Consider the following 22,597-nt stretch of genomic DNA (forward strand, 5'->3'; position numbering starts at 1 on the left):
GTCTGCTTTTGTGGAAGGCAAACAGGTTGTTTTCTTTCTCCTATCCTGCCTAATTTTTAGGAATTACTGTACAAGCTAGTAATCTAAATTCTTTTGAGTAGTATTTATTTAGAACATCAGTCATGGTGACATAGTAGCTTTCAAGATTCTAGGTGTCTGGGAAGGTAGTGTGCAGGCAGAGCTGGAGGTTACGATAAACTGCAAATTTTGCCACCATCTTGGTCACGCTAAACTGGAGAGTAAGGTAAGAAAAACACTAGTGAGTGTAGACACAGCTGAGAATGGAATGAGCTGCAGATACACCGTGGAATAAACTTGGGAGATGCCATCCGTGTCCAGCAAAGCATCATGTGATGACAGTGTACTTTCTAGTGGAGCTTGTAGAAGGGTGGCAGCAACCCTGACTCTCAGCTAGTCCATGAGTGCTGAGAGAGCTGGCAGACACTACAGTGAGGCCACTCATGATCATCTTTGAAAGGTCATGGAGATCAGGAGAGCTGGCTGAGGACTGCAGGAAAGCAAATGTCACCCTGGCCTTCAAAAAGGACAAGAAGGAGGACCCAAGGAACTACTGTCCATTCAGCATGGCCTCTGTCCCTGGAAAGGCAATGGAGTGTCTCATTCTGGAGGCCATCTCTCTTCACATGGATGACAGGAAGGTGATCAGGAATAGTCAGCATGGATTCACTGACCAATCCACTTTCTCTCTATGATGAAAAAACTACCTGGAGGAATAAGGGGAGAGCAGTAGATATTGTCTACTCTGACTTCAGCAAGGCTTTCAGCCTCCCACAGCCTCCTGATAGGGTCAGGAATGGTGGACTGGGTGAGTGGACAGCGAGGTGAATTGAGAACTGGCTGAACAGAAGATCCCAGAGGTTTGTAGTCAGGGGCACAGGGTCTAGTTGGAGGTCTGTCTCTAGGGGTGTGCCCCAGGGTTCAATACTGGGCTAACTTCTTCATCAGAGACTGGGATGAAGGTCCAGATGCCTCCTCAGCAAGTTCAGTGACAACACAAAGCTGGGAGGAGCTTTGGGCTGGTCCCCCTGGGTGCTGTGCAGCCCTTCAGAAGGACCTGGGCAGGTTGGAGAGACGGGCAGAAAGGAACCATCCAGAATTCAACAAAGGCAAGTTCAGGGTCCTGCTGAACACTGAACACAACTACTTACATACTAGTAAGTGAATTTGGCTTTTAGTTAAGTATTCTTTTGATAATCTTCTACTTGCAAGTTTGCTAACTTGCAGACAAGGATTTCATACTCGAAAGTAATTTAATCAAATTTTTGTATAAAAGGAACGACCTTCTGCTTAAGGTTTAATACAAATATTTATTAAATCCTTTAACTTCTTAAGAAAATGTCTTCCACCCTGAAATGGTGCTGGCATTATACAGACATAAAATACAGAGCAGGATATGAAGCAGCCTCTCAAAAATTGAAGTATGGACTCTTCACTGATGGCTCTTAGGTATATGAAATTTATTCATAGCTAAAAATTCAGGAACTGAGGTACAGGAAATGTTTTTATTTACAAGTGTCTTTTGAAGAGGAAGAACATCTGTAGATAAACTGATTAGCTACAGGGATACCAAGGAAACATTTTACTCTGCACTGTCACTTATATGCGGACATGTGTAATGCTTTAAGAGTGTGAGGTCCCAGAGGGAGCTATAAAAGACTATATAAAAATCACCTATTAGTACTGGAAATTTATGCTGTCAGTCTCTTCCTTAGCAGTAATTAGTATTAGGGCAAATAAAGCTACTAAAAATCATGTTGTCATTTGATTTTTAAAATACTTGGAATAGTTCAGCAGTGAGAGACATAATATATTTACACCTATATAAGCAAATTTTTTGCAGTATTCAGACTGCTCTACATTACCTATTTCGCACAAGTGAAGCAACATAAATCCATATAGAGAGAACATTTTGGGGATAAGCATGAATATACACAGCCAGAGCAAATTCAACATTGGAAACATCAATGGTGTGAACTCTTGTGCTGTGCACAGCTTCTATTAAAGGTCTCACTTCAGAATATGGCATATGAATAGGAAATCCAGAGACCTGGAAAAAGAAAGAAAAGAAAACATAAGAAGAAAAAAATGAAGGCACCTGAATAAATACATAGTTTGAAAAAATTACACGCTGAGTAAAACAAATTATCTTCTCTATTGCCAGCCTGAGGTGATGCAATAGAAGAACCTATGTTTGTATTTTGATAGTAACTCCCTTTTTCTCATACTCCAGGCAAGCTTCTGCCATAGTTCTTTAGAATTCACTAGAATAAAGTTATATTAATGAACACATATAGTAGAGCTTCATTGCTTTTTTCTTATTGCATCTGGTTATAAATCACTCTGTTCTCCTGGCTTGGGATTTGAGCAATTGTCTCCTGCACAACAGGAACTGAAACCTCAACTCATTTTGGAGCTGGCCAGAGCTGCCAGTACTGTCACTGGTGTTCCATGTAGAAAGCAGAAGGCCCTTCCAACAGCCTGGAGGAATAATGCACAGGCACGCCAGTGGCTGCAGTGAACACATCAGTCAATTTTGTTCTGTGTTTACAGAGTGTAGCAAAGACTAGAAAACTGAAGAAAAGCATGTTGTGTGGGCTCCTGCACCTGTAAGTAGACTCTGTGTAGCACTACTCAGCACCAGCAGCAGATTCCTACTTGACCCTGAGAGCTGCTGCACAATCTGCCCCATAGCAGCTGGTGCTGGGAGACTGCACTGGTGTTGATGTACTGGAGTAGTGGCTGTTGTGCAGCAATACATGTTTCTGCTGAACATAAGAATATAAATTTAATTGGGTGCATCGTTGTTTTATCTTCAACATTACAAATGAAATAAACCAGATCATCACTCCTTCACTCTATGAATATTATAATGGTTTCTCTTTGGTATAAAATCTCTTGTGAATTTTGGTAGTAGAAGAAATAACTAGCCTCGGACACTCTTCTATACCATAGAGTGGTGATACTAAACCCTAGGGATTTAACTTCTTGCTGCTATGCACAAGCCATTTATGTTCACAAGTGTACCCTGTAATCTCCCAGCTGTTTTTGCAGCTCTGCCTGATGGTCATCTTCTACATCTTTGCCTTGATTTTGTTCCAGCAGCGGCAAAAAGTTACGGAGGGTGGAGGTGCAGTATCTGTTCCAACGTGTTGGGCGTGTTGGTCTCCATTCCATAATCTTATCCTTTAATATTTTTTCAATCCTGCAATCAGATAGACTGATTATTACAATTCTAGTATTGGACATCCGAATTGATCTCCCTTGGCAGACAGTACAGCTTCTGAGAACCACACACAACCTCAGTTAAACTTACTGCTCACTAAAAGTGCAGAAAAGCCAACATAGTTGTGCAGTAATGTCTGCATTGTCAGTGTCTGCATGGAAAGCCACAGGCTTACAACCCCTTTTAGTTTACACCCTCTCCTCTCATCCCCCCACAGCATTTTGTTCTTTGTGAAATGATAAAGCAATGACTTATTAGCTCTTTCTATCTGGCAATCTCTGTTGAAGAAAGAGAATTTTAAAAAGCCCTGAAACAATAGCTTCTGATTTTTTAGGCCATTCTCCTGGCATTGAAAGCAGATTTTTAGGACCTAGGCATGAATACCTAGGAATGCTCTGGTATTAGCACTGATGGCACTTGTTCTGGAGGTAGCATTACCTGCTCTGCAGTTCCAGTGCAGCAGCCTTATCCGAACGCTCGTAAGTTAGTTCTTCAGGCTAGTGATAAATAAATAAATATTAAAACATGCAACAATCTCTTCTAAACATATAACAGTGTAACTCCAGGAGTTTCTGCCTTGATGATACTCACAGAAGTTTACAATTATGCAAAAAGGATCTATTCAACAGAGACATGATAAAAAATTAACTAGGTATTTGTGTGTAATTCTAGGGTTTTTTTTCCCCAGTAAATTTCAACTGCTTACACCATTCATAACTGTACAGAAATTTCAGGCTTTTTACTAGTGATGTTCATAAAGCTTGAAAAAAATGCCTTCTTAGCCATGAGACAAAAGCGAGCCATGAGACTTTTTCTTTATAATACTGAGCTACTACTTTAGATATGTTTGCGTTAATAGTTGCTCTGACATCTTAGAGGGCAAAAACATTAATTCTGTATAAAATCAACTTTTTTCAGTATTCCTGCTTTCATTTTTTAAAGGAGTAACTAGGAAATCTTTTTAAAAAACAGTGCTATTACATAAATATACTTCACCAAAGAAGTCCAAAGAACTTATTATGTGCTTCTTTATACCAAGTCTATGATGTCTCAATCCCTCTTTTGAAGTTGGCAGTAGATACATCAATACCTGAATGCTGCGGAGACCAGGGAATGGCAAACTTCTTGAAAAGAAAGGCTTCCAATGTTTTGGTTTGCTGATATCAAAATATATCCTTCCTGGGGAATCATATTCTTGCATATTAAACCAAATCTGCAGGAAAGCAAATTTGGTTTAGCTTTCAGCATATAATCAACACCTATGGAACACATTCCACTTACATAGCAATAAAATACTATGTAATGTTAACCTCCTGTAGCAATTTTTTCTGCTGTTCTGGGCCGCATTTCCACCCCTCTGGACTGCTGCGCAATTCTTTCTGAATTCTGATTAAAGTCTTCCAAGAGCCCACCCCAGTACTGTGGCTGTGATGTCTGGTAGCTGCTGCACCCCAACACTAATGCTTTTTTAAGTGTACCTTGCAGAATACAAGCAAAGACTGCAGACACACAAGTCAGCTTCTGTGCACATTTTGTCAGCAAGTGGAACCCATGTCTTGCACTCTCCTTCTTTACAGACATTTATTTTGGCTTCTGCACCTAGTCTGGTGCATGCAGGCATTGTAGGATTCTTGTTCAAACAACGTTTAAATAACTATTTCTAAGGCTGCAAAATGTACCACCACTTAGTATGTAAATGTGTGTGACCCTTTGTAACTGAGGTTGTGTGTAGAGCCTTCGAGGACAGTGGTTCTGCCCCAGCTGGATGTGAGGTGGTGTGGCCCTCCTGGCTGAGACTGCTCGGTCTCACTGAGACTGGAATTAGGTGCCTTGAAAGATGATGTTGTGTTCTGCAGTTCAAGTCAGTGCTCAAGTAAGTCATTAGTTGCTTCTGCCAGCAATTAACAACTGAGTTACATTTTTCTTAACTGTAGGTTTAGTACTGCTTACAAAAAGCCTACCAAACCAAACAACTCTATCATTCCCCAAAATGCTTTCAGTGAAACAAGTGACACTTTTAAAATAAATGTGCTTTAGAATCTTAAATTCTCATCTAAAGTTAGAGTCTGTGTTTAGACTAGAACATAGAAGATTAAATAACAAAACTCATAATGCATGGCATTCCAAAAAACTGAGGAACAAACTTTTAAACTCAATTTTCAGTTTCCATTCAAATAAACCCGTTCTTTTTTTAAGTTTGCCTTCTATTTTCTCATTTTCAGACTTTCACACATCTTTCTACCTCGTTATCATGCCCCTGTATGTGTCCCCAGAACGTGGGAAGTCTGGCTTCCAACCAAGTCAGCGAATGCTGCTGGCAGGACAGTTCCCAGGGTTTCCGAGCCTCCCAGCACAGGCTCAGCTCCCAGTCTGTGGCTGCTCCTTCACACACCCAGAGCTGCCCAGCTCTACAATTTCTCCTCTCTTGCCCCACCATCTCAGAGAGTTTACAGCCACACAATGAATAATACATTATGAACATTCACTAGTATTACTTGTGTGTTTTCAAATAAATGGGAGGACTTGATGCCAAACAGAAAATCAGTATTGTTTTTGTGCCCTGAGGTGCCAGCTCTGTGTTGTGCACATTGAACCATGTTGTGCCTAGTGTCACATGGGCAACTCAAGTGACTGCTTTTTACTTTTTTTCTCATTTTTCAGTCACATTTCACCTGCAAACTATTATCTTTGAGGAATGACTACTCTTCACCTAAGCAGTTTTAATCTTAGGCCGTATCCACTCTGGGAAACATGTAAGTAAAACTCAGTGAATTACATTAACAGATTTCTTGACCTACCTAAATGCTGTTTTTAAAAAATCTTTCTTATTTAAAGTAGCTGAAAAACCTACTTAAGATTTAATAGTATTTCTAATAAATGACAGCCTAAACATATTTACAACTATGAACAAATGATGCCAAAAAAAAAAATCAAGTTATTAACTCTTACGTGTTTAGAAATGTGACAAGACTGGGCACACTTACATTATCACAGCTGATCAGACAGTACACATTTTGTAAGGGGCAGAAAGTATCATACTGCCCATAAAAACATCCAGTACTGGGATTCCAAATTACATACTGACTTTGTTCCAAAGTTAATACATATGCAGTTGGTCCCTAGGAAGGAAAAAAAAAAAAAAAGTATGAGAAAGATGTTTGAAAACTGGCTACAAGGACAGTATGCTTTGTATTCTTTGTAATACAAAGTTTTTACTATTGAGGTGGATAGTGCTTTTTAGAGCAAACTGCCTGGAAGAATTTACAGGTTCATTACAGTTACATTACTTATATATTAATGTGGTAGAGAAATGTCAGACATGCAGAGCTCCAAGCCATTCCTAACATATATAGTCTGAAAGCTCCTGTCTCAGCTACAAACTGATGTGAAATTCCACATACAGGAATGTTTACCAGATGCCACTTCAGTATCAACACATCCTGCTTGGCTACTGCCACAGGTCTCATCCATGGGCAGCCTCTGAGCTGAAGGACTCCCATCTAGGCAGCACACCCTGTGTCTCAGCCATCAGCCTCCCCTCTCAGGCATGTAAGGAATTTCCCAGCTCTCTTTATATTCTCTGTCAGGAATCCCTAAATGCCGGAGTCTTCCCCCAGATTGGGGTGACTCTGGGTGGTGGTAAAGTCTCTCCTCCAACCCGTGCCTTCAAAGAAAGACTCAGTAGTCTTCAGTCGTCTGGTCTCAAGGCAGTTTATTGCATGTTATCTCAAGGCACACAGACTTCCTGACATTGTCCCTGACTCCTTCTCCCTCTGCGTCTCTCTCCGTCTCCCTCCGTCTTCGTCTCCCTTCGTCTTCTTCTCCCAAGGGGCTGGTGCCATCTTTTATATCACACATTACGTATTAAATGTTTATAGTTTTTCCCCAATGCCTATTACCTATGTTGAACAGTGGCTTTCTACTCTAAACCAATCTGTGAGTGCCAACACCACCAAGAACATGGGGAATAGGAAGAAGAAGGAAGGAGGACAGGGCACGCCCAAATCCCTCCATCTTAGAACCTCTGACCCCCATGTACAAAACTCAGACCCCCCTGTACAAGGCCTAAAACCCCCCTGTACAGCACTCAAAAATCCTACCTTTTACTTTGTGATTACTTCTATTATAATATCTAAACTTTTGTGATTTCTTGTTCTTCCTGCAAAGTTGGTAAATTGTTCCATGGGTCAAACTCAAAACCACAGGGGTTTCTGGCTGCCTGCCAGGGTCTCAGAGGCTTCTGCCCTGGACCCGGAACATCCAAGAGTGTCTGAGGGACACCTTGGGTTCCGACACCTAAACTGCTCTCCTATGTTCTTGTCATCCCTTATATTTTCCAGGTATCTTGAAATACCTGGAATAAATTCCCTCCTTACAAAACACTTTATTAGTGACTAGCATCTCCATCAGATTTTGAGGGGAAGGAATGTATCTGAGTACCTGTTCCAGTCACTGCAGTATCTCAGAATGTGCTTAAGAAACTAGCTTAGACAGAATTTTTTACCAAACAAACCTTTCATATGTATGCAGAAATTTGCATTATAAATAGTTACCACCTTTTTGAAAAGTCCAATATTGGTTATGAAATCTGAGTGCTTCCCTGAGAACAAAGGCATCTCCCAAGCAGCAAAACTAGCTCAGTGTTTCAGTTCTGGGCCAATCTGAGCCCAGCTGCTGCCACAGTGGCTCCCAGCAGCCCAAGGCAGAGCAGATGCCGCACCTGCCTGCATTACAGTGGGCAGAGGGAGAGAGCCTTGTCCAGCCTGAACCAGTCTATCTTTACTATTGCAGCTCTGCCATCAGTCAGAGAGAGAATCAGCAGATGTGTGTTACCACTAAGAATCCCTGGCATGCCCCTAGCCCTCTCCTATTACCTCTGTCCTATTACTTCCTACCCCACACAAACTTGGTCAGAGTCTGTGTATCCATGACTGAGATGCTGTGAAGGGACTGTCTCCATCAATTTGTCCTGGATACACCATTTATACAAACTAAAGTCAAATCAAGGGTTACAGATACTTGGTACTGTATTTTGATGACTACTACTACCAGTTTCAGCATGGAAACAGAGGTCCAGGAAAAAAATCCCAGGCATATACTAAGATATGTTTTCAATTTTCATTTACTTCTCTGAAAAGAATCAGTTCCCAGCACTAATCTTTAGATAATATCCTGGAAAAACACCCCAGCAAGAAACAACTATCCATTGTTGGGGGCCAAAGACTTCACAAAATAAAAGTTAATACTTAGGTCAAATGAAAGAATCCTCTTACCTCAGGAATGGCATTTCCAATTATAAGCCAGGCTTTTTTCCCCATACCAAGAAAATAATTACACAAGAGCACGGCGTGTTCTTCCTCATCTCCCGCCAGAAGATAAAGAAATTGCTAATTGGGGTATTAAAATAAAAAAAGGTTTTTCTAGGCAGTTATCAACTTAGAATATTTGATAATGTTTCTTAACAGATCTGAAGCAAGGAGTCCTCTCAGATCTTTGCAACTGGTCTTTACTGTTTATTGGTCACTGCTTCAACACACAGGATGAAGAGTGAATGGTGTGACAAAACATGAGATCGGAGATCTTATCACAACAACCAGGGTCTTTGTCTTTTTTAGAAAGACTATTTTCCATTAAAGTTCTGAGTTGATAAAAAACTTCATCTATGATAAACAATGTCTGCTGTTATTCTCTAAATGACAGGATTGTGTGACAGAAGACTAAATATCCCATTATTGCTTACACTACATGCAATGTAGTACCTTGGAATGACAATGATCCATTTTAAGTGTAGTTGTAAAGTCTCCATCAGTCAGCATCCCTTCACTTGTGCATGTCTATGACATTATGGACTGGTTTATAACTGAGACAAAATGGGAGATGCTTGGAAGCCCTAACGTATTCTTAGCTTATTACAACCTATCAAAGATAATTTTTTTGTCTCAGATCAGAATAAGCAACTTCTTTCAATCTTTAAAATAAATGTCTCAAAGAAAAATATTCCTCACAATAACAGACTCACAGAATAATTTAGGTCTGAAGGGACCTCAGGAGCTAATCTAGTACAATCTCCCTCCAAAATCACGGCCACTAGGATGTTCTGTCACATTCAAGAGGATAAAGAACTTCTTTTTAATACATTGCTTACATCTGATGTACTCCATAAATCACAAATTCCAGCAAATGACACACTGTCTGGCAAAAAAGGAATCAAAGCAACATATCGAGCCACCAGCTCCTGCAAGAAAACAAAACAGAGCAAGTCACCCCTTTTAATTCAAAATGCTCTAGTGTTATTATACCAGATGTGAAGAATATTGCTCTTTCCACTCAGTGACAAAACACTGAGTAACCTCAGTACAGTAGCAGCTAGCAAAGACTGATATGATTTACTGCCTTTGAGGTTTGGCATAATTATTTGTCTTTTAAAGGACAATACTCATTAATACACTTATTTTTTTCCGCAGAAAAAACAAATATTATTTTACAGTATCACTATAGTTGGACTGTGTATTACACGTAGTCATTCATAGTCATTACTACTTTTATTTGGATCTGTAGTTTTTCCTTTGCAAAAGGTCTAGCTGTAGAGCAGAGACACAAAGCTGAGATTTGCTTATGTGCATGTGCACAGGCAAACAAACAAACATCTTGAAATCTGTATCCCAGAGACTTCACTATCTTTTCTAAGTACTTACTGCTGCTGTTTGAGATCTATCTGGGACAGCATCAAGAAGCTCCTGTGGTGGATTCAGAGGTTTGATGTATCTGGTAACAAACACTGTTTTTCCATCAAGGTCAATTACAGTTGTTTGGCACTGGCGGCTTGGAAACTTTGATGTACATTCAGCTTCATATTTTTCTGCTGCCTGGAGCAGTTTCTCATCTTCTTGGGTATCAAACTTCAAAAGACAGGAGAATTTATACAAAACCAGTTTTACTTATAGTTTGGACTTAAGTTTTTACTATATTTGGCTATATTTCACCATTTAGAGGACAATAAAAAGAGTGCTAAATTCTTTTCTAATAGCACTTTGAACTTGCCTTGTAGTATAAAATTTTGCTTACAGACATAAAAGGAAGGTCAAAGCAATGGAAAATCAGGTAATTTGCATTTACTTATGAATGGCCATAATGATCTATACATATAAACTGGTTTTATTAAAGCACCTAAAAATGTAGTGAAAAGTTATGGCCAAGTAACCCTGGGAGCATGAGGATGTAACATGACATATTAAGTCAAAAGTAAACAATTATGGTTAGGTACTAATCCTATGTGCTATTCCCACAGCACTCCATTAAAACCACAATTGACATTAAGCATAAAATCCTAATGATTTTTATATAAATAATACTGCAACGACTCTGCTCAATGCCAACATATTTGCAGAGAAGGTTCAAGTGATTTTTAGATGAATCCTTGTAATTCAGATGTGTCTAAAATTTCCACATTTTTAAATGGGATTTTTCAGAAGCAAATGTAGGACTCAAAAGCACATATTAATTATATCACAATGACAATTATTTAATGATGTTACCCAAGATGTCATCTTTTAAAGGTATTAAGATTGGTCAAAATTATCTATTTAGAATTCCTTGTATACTTCTAGTGGTGCTGAGAATTAAAGTTCATCCTTTGTAATATTTTTGTTTAAAATAAGCCACTTTTGTCATTTGTTACTCTTCTTAAACTGAGGTGGAACAGCTGGGCACTGCCCTGCAGCTAGACCTCCAAGTTAGAAGAGAAGGCACACAATGGTGATTCTTCTCAACCATAATTAAGAGCAGAAAGTAGAGCCTCTGGCATGTTGTAAACTTAAAGGTAGCAATTTACTGCAAATATTACTGGCAAATAAACAATTACTATGTCACAGTCAAGTAACACAAACTGCAAAAAGGTTGCTGAATGGCACAAACCCAAGCTAAATCTTAAACTGGGAACAACAGGAGTATCTCAACTGATTTATTAATATTGTACCTTCTTAAGCATTTCATTCATCTAATACAGGTTCAGGAAGGACAGCAGGAAAGAGAGGAAAAATAAGTAAAGAAACAAAAAAGGTATCAGAAAATTAAACTAAAATTATGCTTAGCATCCTAAAACACTACACAAGCATTTCAAATTAACTGCAGGTCAGGAATAGGAAGAAAGTATGGCAAATTATTTAGGTTTTTTTTTTCCATAATATGCCAAACTCTTTCTGTAATAGGTGTATGTGTTGCAGCTGGAGAGTTGCAGCAAAGAATTGTAATGACTATTGTTGTTAGTCTAAGGCACTTCTGGCTTACTAATAAAACTGAAAAAAATAGCAGCTGCTGTTTAGGAATTATGATCTTCAGGATCTCAAGGCATGCATGAAGCCATAAATAAAAAATGCTCATTTGAACAATGTAAGAACAGAAGCAAGAAAATACTCTTTGCACCTGCCACCTCCTTTTTGTCCACTGTTCACAAATACTCCCATGAATGCTTTTTTGTTTACACAAAAAACTACATGCTCACAGCCAGGATTGCCAATTTGCTTTCTCTTAGGACTAAAATTAGATACCTGGGCAAAGGTATCTCATGCATTAAGTGCACATCTCACTTAATGGTGCATCTAATTAAATTGAACTAAGATAAGAAATTTAAAATAAACCACTCCAAATTTGTATGAATGTCCTTCTGTACTTGCATTCATGTCCTCTGGTATAGTAAGGAGAGCTATTAATATGCATCTCAAGAACTGCACCACTGGAAACAAAGAGCAAGAGTATGATGAATTAGTGATTAGTTACCTTCTCTCTGACAGACTCTCCGGGGATGAGCTGTGGTTCAATGGTAATAAACAATGTTATATATGAGCCCTCACTCAGATTTCGCACGGAATCGTAACCTCTCTCCACGCCCACGTTCTTTTCTTTGCTGTAGCCAAGGAGGACTGGAGGAATATTCACCTTAAATGTACCATCAATCTACAACAGATACAGAGAAATACTTCTCATTAAAAGCAAAAGTTCCTTCTCACATAAATTTGCTACTTGTGTCTGCATATTTTCTTCTTTTGATTGTTAAAGTTACAAAATAATAAAATCAGAGAGTATGACATTTATGTTGATTAACTGTGGGGAAAACACGAGGTATCTCATTGTTAAATATATTAATCACAACTCGATTTCAGCCTCTTTTGCATATTAAGAACACTAATATTTAATGAAATGGAAATCATACACACTAGTTCACAGAGCAAGAAGAGTGCTGGCCTTTCACTACTTTTCTTTCAAACACAAACTCTACATGCTGTTTATCTGGAAAAATGAAAAAATGGCAAAATACAGGTTGCACGACTAAGCTTCTCCAGGCAGCAGCAGGCCAACAGGCCCTTGCCTATAGTGATGTGGGAAGGATGCTCCAGCATCTCAGAGATGGACCCTCTTCCATGCACAGCCTACTGATGCTTCTTGGGTGGAACTAGAACTGAGCCCTTCTATCCAGCTTCTGTATGGAAGTGCTCTGCCAGACCCACCAGCCCTTGGCAGCTCCCCCTGCTACCAAAAACAGAGAATAAGGTCTTTCTGAAGGGCTGGGTGAGACAAGAGATGCCCACTTGCTTGGGCAGGTTTCAATACTGAAGTACTCAGCTTTAAAAGAAAAGCAAAAACAGTAAGCTCCTGATTTGGACACAACTGAGGCAACTGCCACCAGAAAGGGTACCTTCAATGAACAGATGACTCACTAGCATGGCTCATCAAACATTTAAGAACAAAATTAAGTTTTGATGAGGAGAAAACTAAATATATCACTCAAAATTTCTGCTCCAGTATATTAGAAAAGGATGATGAAATGTTTCGTTTGCTACTGAAATTTAGTTGCTAGATGCACCTTGATATAACCACTGTGCTGATCAGGCTTTTTCAAATTCCATATAGAATCCTGCTCAAATGCAAAGAATCTCTACTGCTGGGAAGATCTGTACAAGCACTCACACTCTGCTTAGGCAATCACAAACTTCAACACCTCCTCAAAGAGACCCAGAAGTGAATCTGGCAGGAATTCTGGAGCTACTTTGGTTCTACAGCAGAAAGATCAAGAAGCTGAAAAGAAAAGAGGTTGACATCAGAATAGGAAATCCTTAAAGATGGATTGTGGATGGTGGCTGTACTGGTAAGCAGTCTATTAAAATGTCAAGTCTGCCCATTAGGTCTTTCTGTGAGCAGACACACTTCTCAGGTGGATTTCATTCATACAACATGGAGCAATTCCCTAAAAATGGGCATTGGATCATGTTATCATGCAATAGCAATGATGATCACATTATGTGACATTTTCTGCACAGGATGGACAAAGACCCATGAAAAGAAGGTCAGATCTTCTTACTACTTACATCTTTAAAATCAGTGAAAGCTTCATGCTACAGGGCACCACATGTCTCAAAGAGATAAATGAACTGATTAACCTCCCAAGTTGAAGAGCACGTATTATTAATGATCTAGCAGAAACAAGTGGACTAAACCTGGTTAGACATACACTGTCCAAAGTTTCTCAGCAATGAAAAGTATCCCATGCTTTCCTGAATCCCATGACAATTACATTCTGTTACACTTTGGAGACAGCCCAGGAAAACCACTTTGATCACCAAGCACTGCCCTCAAATTAAATGAGACTCCTACACACTTTCCCTCCACCCAAAGAATCTGGGATGCTCAGAGTATGCCTTGAAGTCCTTAAGGTTCTGAAAAGTGCCCCATGTGGCCACAGAATAGCAAATGAATGTATCATTAGGAATCCAACTGATGTGTCAGTTTATTACTTCATGAAGATCCTGACTTTTGTGATCAGATTATTTGATCTACACAAAAGAGCAACTTCCATGCAGAAGAAGTCCTACAGCTGTATTACAGTATGATAGGGAATAAGTAGTTAAATGTAGTAGAATAGAAAGAAGTAGTTTCCTTAAACTAAGTCCAGGATGATGGGCTGGACAAAAAAAAAATTTCCTCTGAAGAAGTGCATGTTTTACTACTACTCTCATGACTAACTGTTGCTATTTCAGGAAGAAAGCTTCTCTTGAAAAGTTCTAGAAATGGAAGAAAGAAGTGGTTGGGAGAGGCAAATATCAAAATCTTGTGATTCGTGGAAAGTGTGAAAAAAAAGTTCAGATTTCCTCACATATCTAGGTGATTTTATTCCTAGTTCATCTATCTAGGCTACCACAGTCCTCAAAAGCCACTGAGAAAACCACCTAAAAAATCTGTGCTTTTAACATTGCTACTGAAGGAAGTCAGGCTGCAGTGTCACTGTTGAGTATATTTTTTCTTCTCCCTTCAAAACCTTTAACTTACTGGGAAATACTCACCAGATCTGTCAAAAAAATCCCAGTGGTTTCAAAGACATCTTCAAACAATTCCATTTAAAAAAACTAACAACTACAAAGAACATAATTAAATCTGACATTCCATTTCCAGCCCTTTTCCATTCTCAGTTCTGTATTTTACTTCAAATAAAATCACTTACCCTTGCTTGAAAATATATGGTAGTAAACGGAATCTTAACACATCCCAGCCAGTGTCTCTCAATACGAGTGTGAATTCCACTTCCTCTTTCACGATCATCCTATTAAAAAGTTGCCCAACATAACGCTTTGTAAGACAGCTTCATTTCTTTTAATTCAATCAACAACTGAATCAATGCATTAACAAAAATTCTGTTATTAATTTTCTGTAAGTATCAGCTCCATTACTTGTGCAGCAGTAATTATTCTGCACACCTTTCAAGCACACCAGATGCTGAAAACATGTAAGAGCACCACAGTCCATGATAAAACGTGCTTGCACTTTAGGGTTTAAGTCCTGTATAACCTGTGATGGAGAAATTAAAACTTGGACAAGGAGTCCACAACACTCTTCTCAGACAAAGTAAATGAAGCTCTGGTCTTACTAATGAAATATTTTATTAGCGTTTAGAAAAGTTTTTTGAAGTTAAAACTGTAGGAAAATCTAAGTAAACCCTGTGAAATGCAAAAACTGTTTTCATGTGTACTGCCTATCAGCTTTCCAAATCTTTTATGATCAGCCTATAATTATTAAAAAAAAAATCCTCTGGCAAGACATCCAAGTTTCAAGTGTGTAGCTTTCTTCCTTCTGATTCATCAAGTATCATTTCAGTTTTGAGGACAGAATTCTGTTCCCAGTGAAGTGTGTGCATTATTTATTTCTGGATTATGTTTTCAAGAATGTTGAGTGCTGCTATTTTTGTGTCTGCTGAATTGACTAGGAAAGCTTCCACTGGATTCAACAGGGGAAGGAGTTATGCCAACACTGAGAGCTTACAAAAATTTCTTGTTACTAGTACTTGCAATTCTTGTCTCATTCAAAAAAATTACTATAAACAACCAATACATGGTTTGGGCTTTTTTTTTTTTATTATTATTATTTCACCAAAGAGCTTGTAAAACAAGATGAGACAAAGCATAACAAGATAGTTAGCAAAAAATACAAGAACTGGGATCACTCATCTGGAATGAAGTAAATAGCTCTGATTAAGGTAAAGAACAGAATTCAGATTACAATTCATGATGCCTCTTAATTTTAGGATCTTCAACTTCATTAAGTACCAGTAAAACATATTACATACATGTGTTCAACTCTAGCAGCATTTTATGTGGTACAAACTGAATTTGTACAAAGGTTAACACTGTAAAGATTGCTCCCTCTGATAACCTTGCAGTATTGACGAGATACAGAATCATAACAAAACAGAGAAACAGAGAGGCACAGGATGGGGGAAGTTATTACATGGAAAAGTCTTGTTCTGACAACTTCAAAAAGCTCACCATGTTCTCTAGTGTACACTGTCCTTCAATTATGAACTCACCTCTACAGCATCATGAAGTACTTCATCAAAAACATTAATGAAGACTTCATCTTTTACTGACTGCAAACTGTGGGTGCTGTAGTCACCATTAGGAGCTCTGAAGAGGTTAAATAAATCAAAAAGGTGATTTGAACAGTACAGGAAAATGAGGATAAATTTTCACGTTCAAAATAAATTATTATTATGCAGAAATAATTTGGTTTCATTTTGCCATACCTAAATGGAAGCTCAAGCTCCTCATTCCAGCAGGGGCTTGGACCTTCTGCTGTTGTTGTCCGGCAGACTGTTCGCTGAAAAGAAACTTCTACAAAAGGACGGACCAAAACCTATAAACAGATATCAAAACAAAGGAAACAGACCTCTGTGGAAACTCATCAGAGCATATTAAACTACACATTTCATGCATTTAGAGAAACATACGTTGTGGCAACCAGGCTGGGGCAGCCCAGATATAATTTTAATACACTTTAAATATTGCACTTCATGGTTTCTAAACATTTATGAAGCTTTTAAAAATATTTTACACACTAGCATGTCCAAAAGTTTACGTGTATTCAAAATACTTGACTTATTTATATACAGTGGCAAAACCACATTTTCTTCTGAGAGTGGAAAAGCTACAGGCTATCTAATCAAGGAAAGTAACTGAAATAGAACATGTGATCCAGACACCACTGGAAAAAAGTGCACTTATATCCTCTTATCTGTAATCCAAGAAGCCTACAGCTACAATCCTAGTTGTCCCTGAAACTGGCTCCTTTACAGATAAGCAACTTCATCTAGACAAAAGAAACCCCTAATGTGATTAAAAATGCCTTATTTAACATTCAAATGCATATGGAAGAAGCTTTTCTACATTTCAAAAAGCTGTAATTTTGAAGGAAAATCACAAGGAAACCAATAAAAACCCTGAAGGTCTTTAATTTTCATTCAGAAGGATGCTGAATTTAGTTTTAATTAGCAAGCAGTTGTAATTTCAGTGTCAGACATAAGAATGGCTGTGCTGATTTAGACTGAAAGTGTACTGGACCCAAAGTGCAGCCTGTGAAAACAGCCAGCAAACAACACACACAGGAAAGTAAGAACTGAGCAGGCATAGGTGGTATTTTCTCCTATTACTCTTCCAGACTTCAAACATTTTCAGATGAAAGACTTTCCTAAGTCTGTAATGATTTTTCTATTAAGTAACTCCCAATGGATCACTCTTCACATACTTGTCCAATACCCACTTCAGCACAAACCAACCTCTTTCATCCACAATAATGTAAGCAACTTCTCTGGGCACCAACCAACTGCTGAATAAAGAATCACAACCTTCTTTTGAAGGTTTGTTTTGAACCTAACTCCTACCAGTTTCATTTGCCCATCACTCACATTTGTACTTACAGTGCCAGAAAATAGTCAATCCTTATCCAGTGTCTTTGACTTGTGATTTTGCGCCTTTCTACCATACTTCTCCTCCTCTGCTCACAGTTATGGGTGTTCTGGCTCAAAGTCCCACCATTTTTCACTGGGCAGAAGCCAGTCTGTGTATCTGATCTCCTTCTCTGAATCTTTTGCAGCTTTACTCTCCTTCTGGAGATAAAGGAGTGAGCAAGGCAACCTTTCCAATAAGGTATCTTTCTGAGGGTGAATGTTACTGTCTGTGGAAAATGCTCACAGCTTCACAGAAAGTGCCAATTTTGTAACATACCTGGCTGAATGCCCATTCTGGGCTGTTAGGCGGGCTCTGAGCTGATGGAGAGGCTGCAAACATCTCGTTAAAGGACCTTGAAGATTTTGATGGCTGTTGAAGTTTGCTACAAAAGGAAATAGACAACAACAATCAGGGAAGACAGAGAATTCATTACAAAATATGAATCCCTCACATTGCCTATTAGCCATACAGAATTCTGGAAATACTCCTGATTCTTTTTGTTACAATTTTAACCTTGGGAAGATATTTATTAGATCAAATAAAACAAATAAAATGCCAGACAGGAGTATTGAGTTTATACTTCTTACAAGCCTCACTGCAAAAGAGTACTTTGTGCCTGGAGGCTCTCTTTTCGCAGAAGTTTATCAACTGCAGACTTTTTTTTTTTTTTTTTTTTGCATACCCCACACAATCTCTTTGAGCTACAAGATTTTTAAGTTCAAGTAGTTGAATTCCTGCAGAATTCATGAACAGTGTAGATCTCAGGTATTCAGGAAAGGCCTCTATGGCAAAAAAGAATTCATACAAAGATTACAGACTTGTCAACCCATAAGTGAAGACAATATATGTTAAAACATTTATTTTTATGGCACTTCCACATAACTTTTTTTTTGTGATAAGACCACATTATAGACCATAAAAGAGTAACAATTCACATATAAATCAGCTCAAAATAAGATACCATATAATGCAAAAAGACTGGATGGGGTTTTAATTATTTTTGTAATTCTGATAATGAATTGAATTTTTCATCTTCTTTTTCCTGTCAATGAATTGCTTTTCTCAGTATCAATTTATTTACAGAGTGCAACAGAACCTCTAATACAGTAAGAGAAAGAACAGCTAACAATGCTAAATTCTGTAACTGACCAGCTTGGAAATACCTCTGAGTTAAATACAAGGTGTATTAATTTTGGGAGAGAGAGAGAGAGAGAGAACACTGCATTAATACACTGCTTCTGGAGCCGAATCAGACTCCGTGTCTCTACATGACACACCATCACACAGTGCAGGCATTGTCTTAATGTGCCTGAGTGTAAAGGTCACCTTTAAAATCAGAGCCACATTAGGCTCAGTCTATTAACTTAAATGGTTCATCAAGGAGATCAACATGCTACACTCAGGAGACAAATAGAGTATCCGACAGTGAAGAACTGGATTTTTTAATATTTGTTTTTGGTATTTAATTAAGATATTATGAATTAAAATTTCCCTGAGTATTATCAAGAGGCTTCCTTAAGGGATAATTCATCTGGTATTACCAGAGTTATAATGCTGTCAAAGCTGTAACTGATCTTTCTGATAGTTTCTGGTAAAACATGTCTTGAATTTCACAGCTACTGAAAAATTATTGTATTAATCTACAAACTTACAAAACATCATCATTTGTAAAAAGATAAATGTATATATGTATGTTTTTATCATGAGAATCAAAACAACACACATAGCTGAATTGTAACATCTGTTGCTTCATCTGTCCTCAAAACAGCAGAAGCCAGAAAATGAATCTGCACTGGAAACAAGCTTTTAAACATACCTCATCACTTGTTTTCTCACTGGAATATCATAGGCTCTGATGATGTTCACTAACAGTTTTATGTCTCCATCTGATAAATTCTGTGCTGTGACCTTCTTCCTTTCTTTTCTTCTTGGCCTTAATGGTCGTTTTGGTTCTGCCAGTTTAAAGAGGCCGAGTCCCAAAATGCTAATAATCATAAACCAGGTATTTAGTCAGTTTTGCATAGAATCCAGCATTCTAGTGTTATCATGACCCACATGAAAACTATGCACTAACACAAAAAGGAAATATTTCCTCCTGCCAGTGCAAAACAAAACTCTCTGAAATGTCAAAATGTTGCAATAGTTTAGTACTGCACTAATCCAGTTCTGTCTTACATTTCAGGAATTGCAAAAGAGTTTTGTTGTTTGGGGTTTTTTTCCTCAAAAAATATGTAAGGTGCCAAAAAGACAATTACACAACTTCAGTGTAATTAAACTACTTCTAAACTACAGTGCTATAAATAAGGGATCTAACAGATGATGATAGCCAGTGTATGGAAGAGGCAAAATATCTATCTACACAGCAAGGTACACTGAACAATAGGCTACAGAGAGGAAGCAGAATCAATACACCACAACATACCCTGGACCCTCAGAACTTATAACCCAAGGCGAAGCAGAACCAAAGGAAAAAAAGAAAAACAGGAAAACAATAAAAAGAAGACGTGTGTTTCATTTATGCAGATGTATGTAATGTTTACATCATTGATATCAACTGCAGAAATTCAAAAAACACATTTAAAAACTGATGGCATTTGAAGCTAATGTCATTTCTTACTTCTATGTAATAAAGCCCCACAGTAGTTACTGTTAAAATAACACAAAGTCATGAGTTACTGAAATATCTCACTAAGTGAATATTAAATAAGCCATGGTGTATTTTAAATTCAGTAGCCATAAATCTCTGCAAATAGAATACAATATGAATTAGGATTCATGATGAGAAAATATAAATGAAGCATTTTATTTTAAACAAAAAAGCTAATTGTAGTCTTGTTCAGATTTTTTTCTACTTTGATGTGAAAACATCAACTAAAACCAAGCATGAAGTCTTTTGTAAGAGAGCAAGTCTCTGTGTCTCCAGCAGATGGGACTGTTTAGATTTCTACAGCTGGTTGAAAAACACTTTGACTGTATAAGGGTGTTGTGTTGAGAGTGAACAGAAACAACTTCTACAGGAAAGAAAATAAACAAGTTTTGCAACTTGTTTACTTACACAGATTTTAGTAAGCAACACTAAGAGCCATCTACACTCTGATGACTAATATATGTTAAAATCAACAGGTATGGGATTTGAAACAAAAATCCAAAGAAAGCGCTCAAGTAGTAAAAGAAACAATAATCTTAGAAGAGAAAAGCAGTAATTTCCAAACTCAGTATCTTTTCTGAACATAAACAGCATATGACAACATTCAGCATCAGCATGAGAAATATATGGGAAATAAAACAAAGTAAATTACAGTTAAAAATTGATTGCACATTATTTACAGGGCATAGGCACTGACTCTAAGTAGGCATCACCTACAGAACCAGTCAGTAATAGTGTTACTATCTCTGATACTTGCCTGAAAATTGGAAATATTCAATCCATAGTCCACCAGCTGGACTATACTCAGCTCATCAGAAATGCATCATATCCTGTTATATCTTATTTACATGTTGTCACATTATTTCTGTCAAAACCAGACTTTATCTTAAAAAAGTTTTTATTACACTTTTTTTATCAATGCACTGTACTGGCAGAGGTGTACACAGTGACTGGAAGTTTATCTGTTATACTAAACACAAAGTCACATCAGTTAGTGACATCAACACACTTTATAAAATAGAAATAAAAAAAGCAGGTGACTTTACATTTTTTTTTTTATTTGGAACAAATAAAGATAGCTCTCTTACCCCAGGCCTGGAATCTCCTCTTCATTGACAAGGTCAGAGTGAATGAAATGGTGTTTTGCTATGAGGAAACGGTTGATTACTGATTCTCGAACCTGTGAATGGGGAGGGAGAAGGAACAAAAATTCATTTCTAATCCAAACCCACTGCCAATATTTGCATTCTGATTATTAAACACAAACAAAACATCCACATACATGTTCTTAATTTTTTCCAATTTTACAAGGGTCACAGTTGAAAGAAAAATTTCTTTCCACCAGCTATTTCTTTAGAATGTAAGAGCAGTTCATTTTACCAATACAATGCTTCTCTAGAAACATATTGGCTAGATTGATAGAAGAATATATGAAAACATACAATCAAAAAATTATGTCTTTATCTGCTTACAGCTCACCATCAGAAACAATTATGAAAACAAATGACACCAACAGACATCTATTTTCCACATCTAAATGAAGTTGCAAAAAAGGCTGTAGAGAAATCTTTATGGTACCAGTTATGAGGATCAAAAGAAATACTTTGAACTACAGAACTGGTGAAGCCTCTATTACAAATTTCAAATAAATGTTTAAAATTCTTAGTTCCTTACATATCTTTGCTGAGGTCATAGAGTGAAGCACAGAGATGAAAGTCTTCCCTCATCTCCTAACAACTGTGTGAAAGCAGACTGAAAGAATATTTTGTCATTTTTTTTCTAGCACTAATGCTAGTAGTGGCTTTATATTCTGTGCTAGTACATCAGAAGCTATACACATATAAAGATCACATTTCAGAGTGAATTGAATTTCAGTTCTGATACAAGAAATCTAATTTTCTAGCCCATCTGACAATTTACAGAAGTGTAAAGTATCCAAGTACTGTTTTAAAAAAGGCTACTGGTATTTAATCTAAGAAAGAGGCAAACAAAGGTACTATAATGTATGCTATTCTGTACTACTCCATTACTATTCAGTGTTCTGCAAAACCCATATGTTCAATGCCATGCAAAACATATGGGGCTGACACAGACATGACAGCTTTGTCAAAAATAATTTTTTATACTATCATATTGAATATGGACTGTGGCACTTGCCTGGAAGATTTTCTTTCTCTTTCTTTCTAGACTTTTTTCTCTATGCTTCTTTCATGAAGCATTCTTTCTAACCAATAATTTGTTTTGTCCTACTTTAATTCATCCTTGTCATCATATTTCATGTTTTGCTGGCAGGCAAGGATTTGATACACTTTTTGATATTTACACAACTGGTAAGAAACTGGTAGCCATGTTTCACACTTGCTTTTTTGCCAGTCTGAAATTGTAAACTTTTCTTGGTTAGATGATATTTTCCTTCTTTTCCCTAAGGATTAAAGAGAA

At 37.7% G+C, this 22,597-nt stretch overlaps 1 protein-coding gene across 3 annotated transcripts in view; it reads right to left on the bottom strand.

The window, feature by feature from the left end:
• Positions 1–84: 84 nt before the first annotated feature.
• Positions 85–22,597, bottom strand: part of CC2D2A (coiled-coil and C2 domain containing 2A) — a 55,565-nt gene continuing 33,052 nt past the window's right edge. The window contains exons 20-36 of one of the 3 annotated variants that reach the window (XM_053976134.1): positions 21,247–21,338; positions 19,328–19,495; positions 17,788–17,893; positions 16,311–16,420; positions 16,095–16,191; positions 14,736–14,834; positions 12,020–12,196; positions 11,220–11,240; positions 9,940–10,143; positions 9,390–9,479; positions 8,518–8,631; positions 6,229–6,363; positions 4,335–4,457; positions 3,683–3,741; positions 3,046–3,223; positions 1,884–2,068; positions 85–725 (exon numbers count right to left, since the gene is read on the bottom strand). In XM_053976134.1, coding sequence (XP_053832109.1) covers positions 722–725; positions 1,884–2,068; positions 3,046–3,223; positions 3,683–3,741; positions 4,335–4,457; positions 6,229–6,363; positions 8,518–8,631; positions 9,390–9,479; positions 9,940–10,143; positions 11,220–11,240; positions 12,020–12,196; positions 14,736–14,834; positions 16,095–16,191; positions 16,311–16,420; positions 17,788–17,893; positions 19,328–19,495; positions 21,247–21,338 — 1,962 coding nt within the window. In that variant the 3' untranslated portion in view covers positions 85–721. Of the gene's footprint in view, positions 726–1,308; positions 2,069–3,045; positions 3,224–3,682; positions 3,742–4,334; positions 4,458–6,228; positions 6,364–8,517; positions 8,632–9,389; positions 9,480–9,939; positions 10,144–11,219; positions 11,241–12,019; positions 12,197–14,735; positions 14,835–16,094; positions 16,192–16,310; positions 16,421–17,787; positions 17,894–19,327; positions 19,496–21,246; positions 21,339–22,597 lie in introns of those variants that run through there. The other 2 variants (XM_053976133.1, XM_053976135.1) reach the window with 2 other exon arrangements.

This window comes from Vidua macroura, chromosome 4, assembly GCF_024509145.1.
Source record: "Vidua macroura isolate BioBank_ID:100142 chromosome 4, ASM2450914v1, whole genome shotgun sequence".
Taxonomy (NCBI): Eukaryota; Metazoa; Chordata; class Aves; order Passeriformes; family Viduidae; genus Vidua; species Vidua macroura.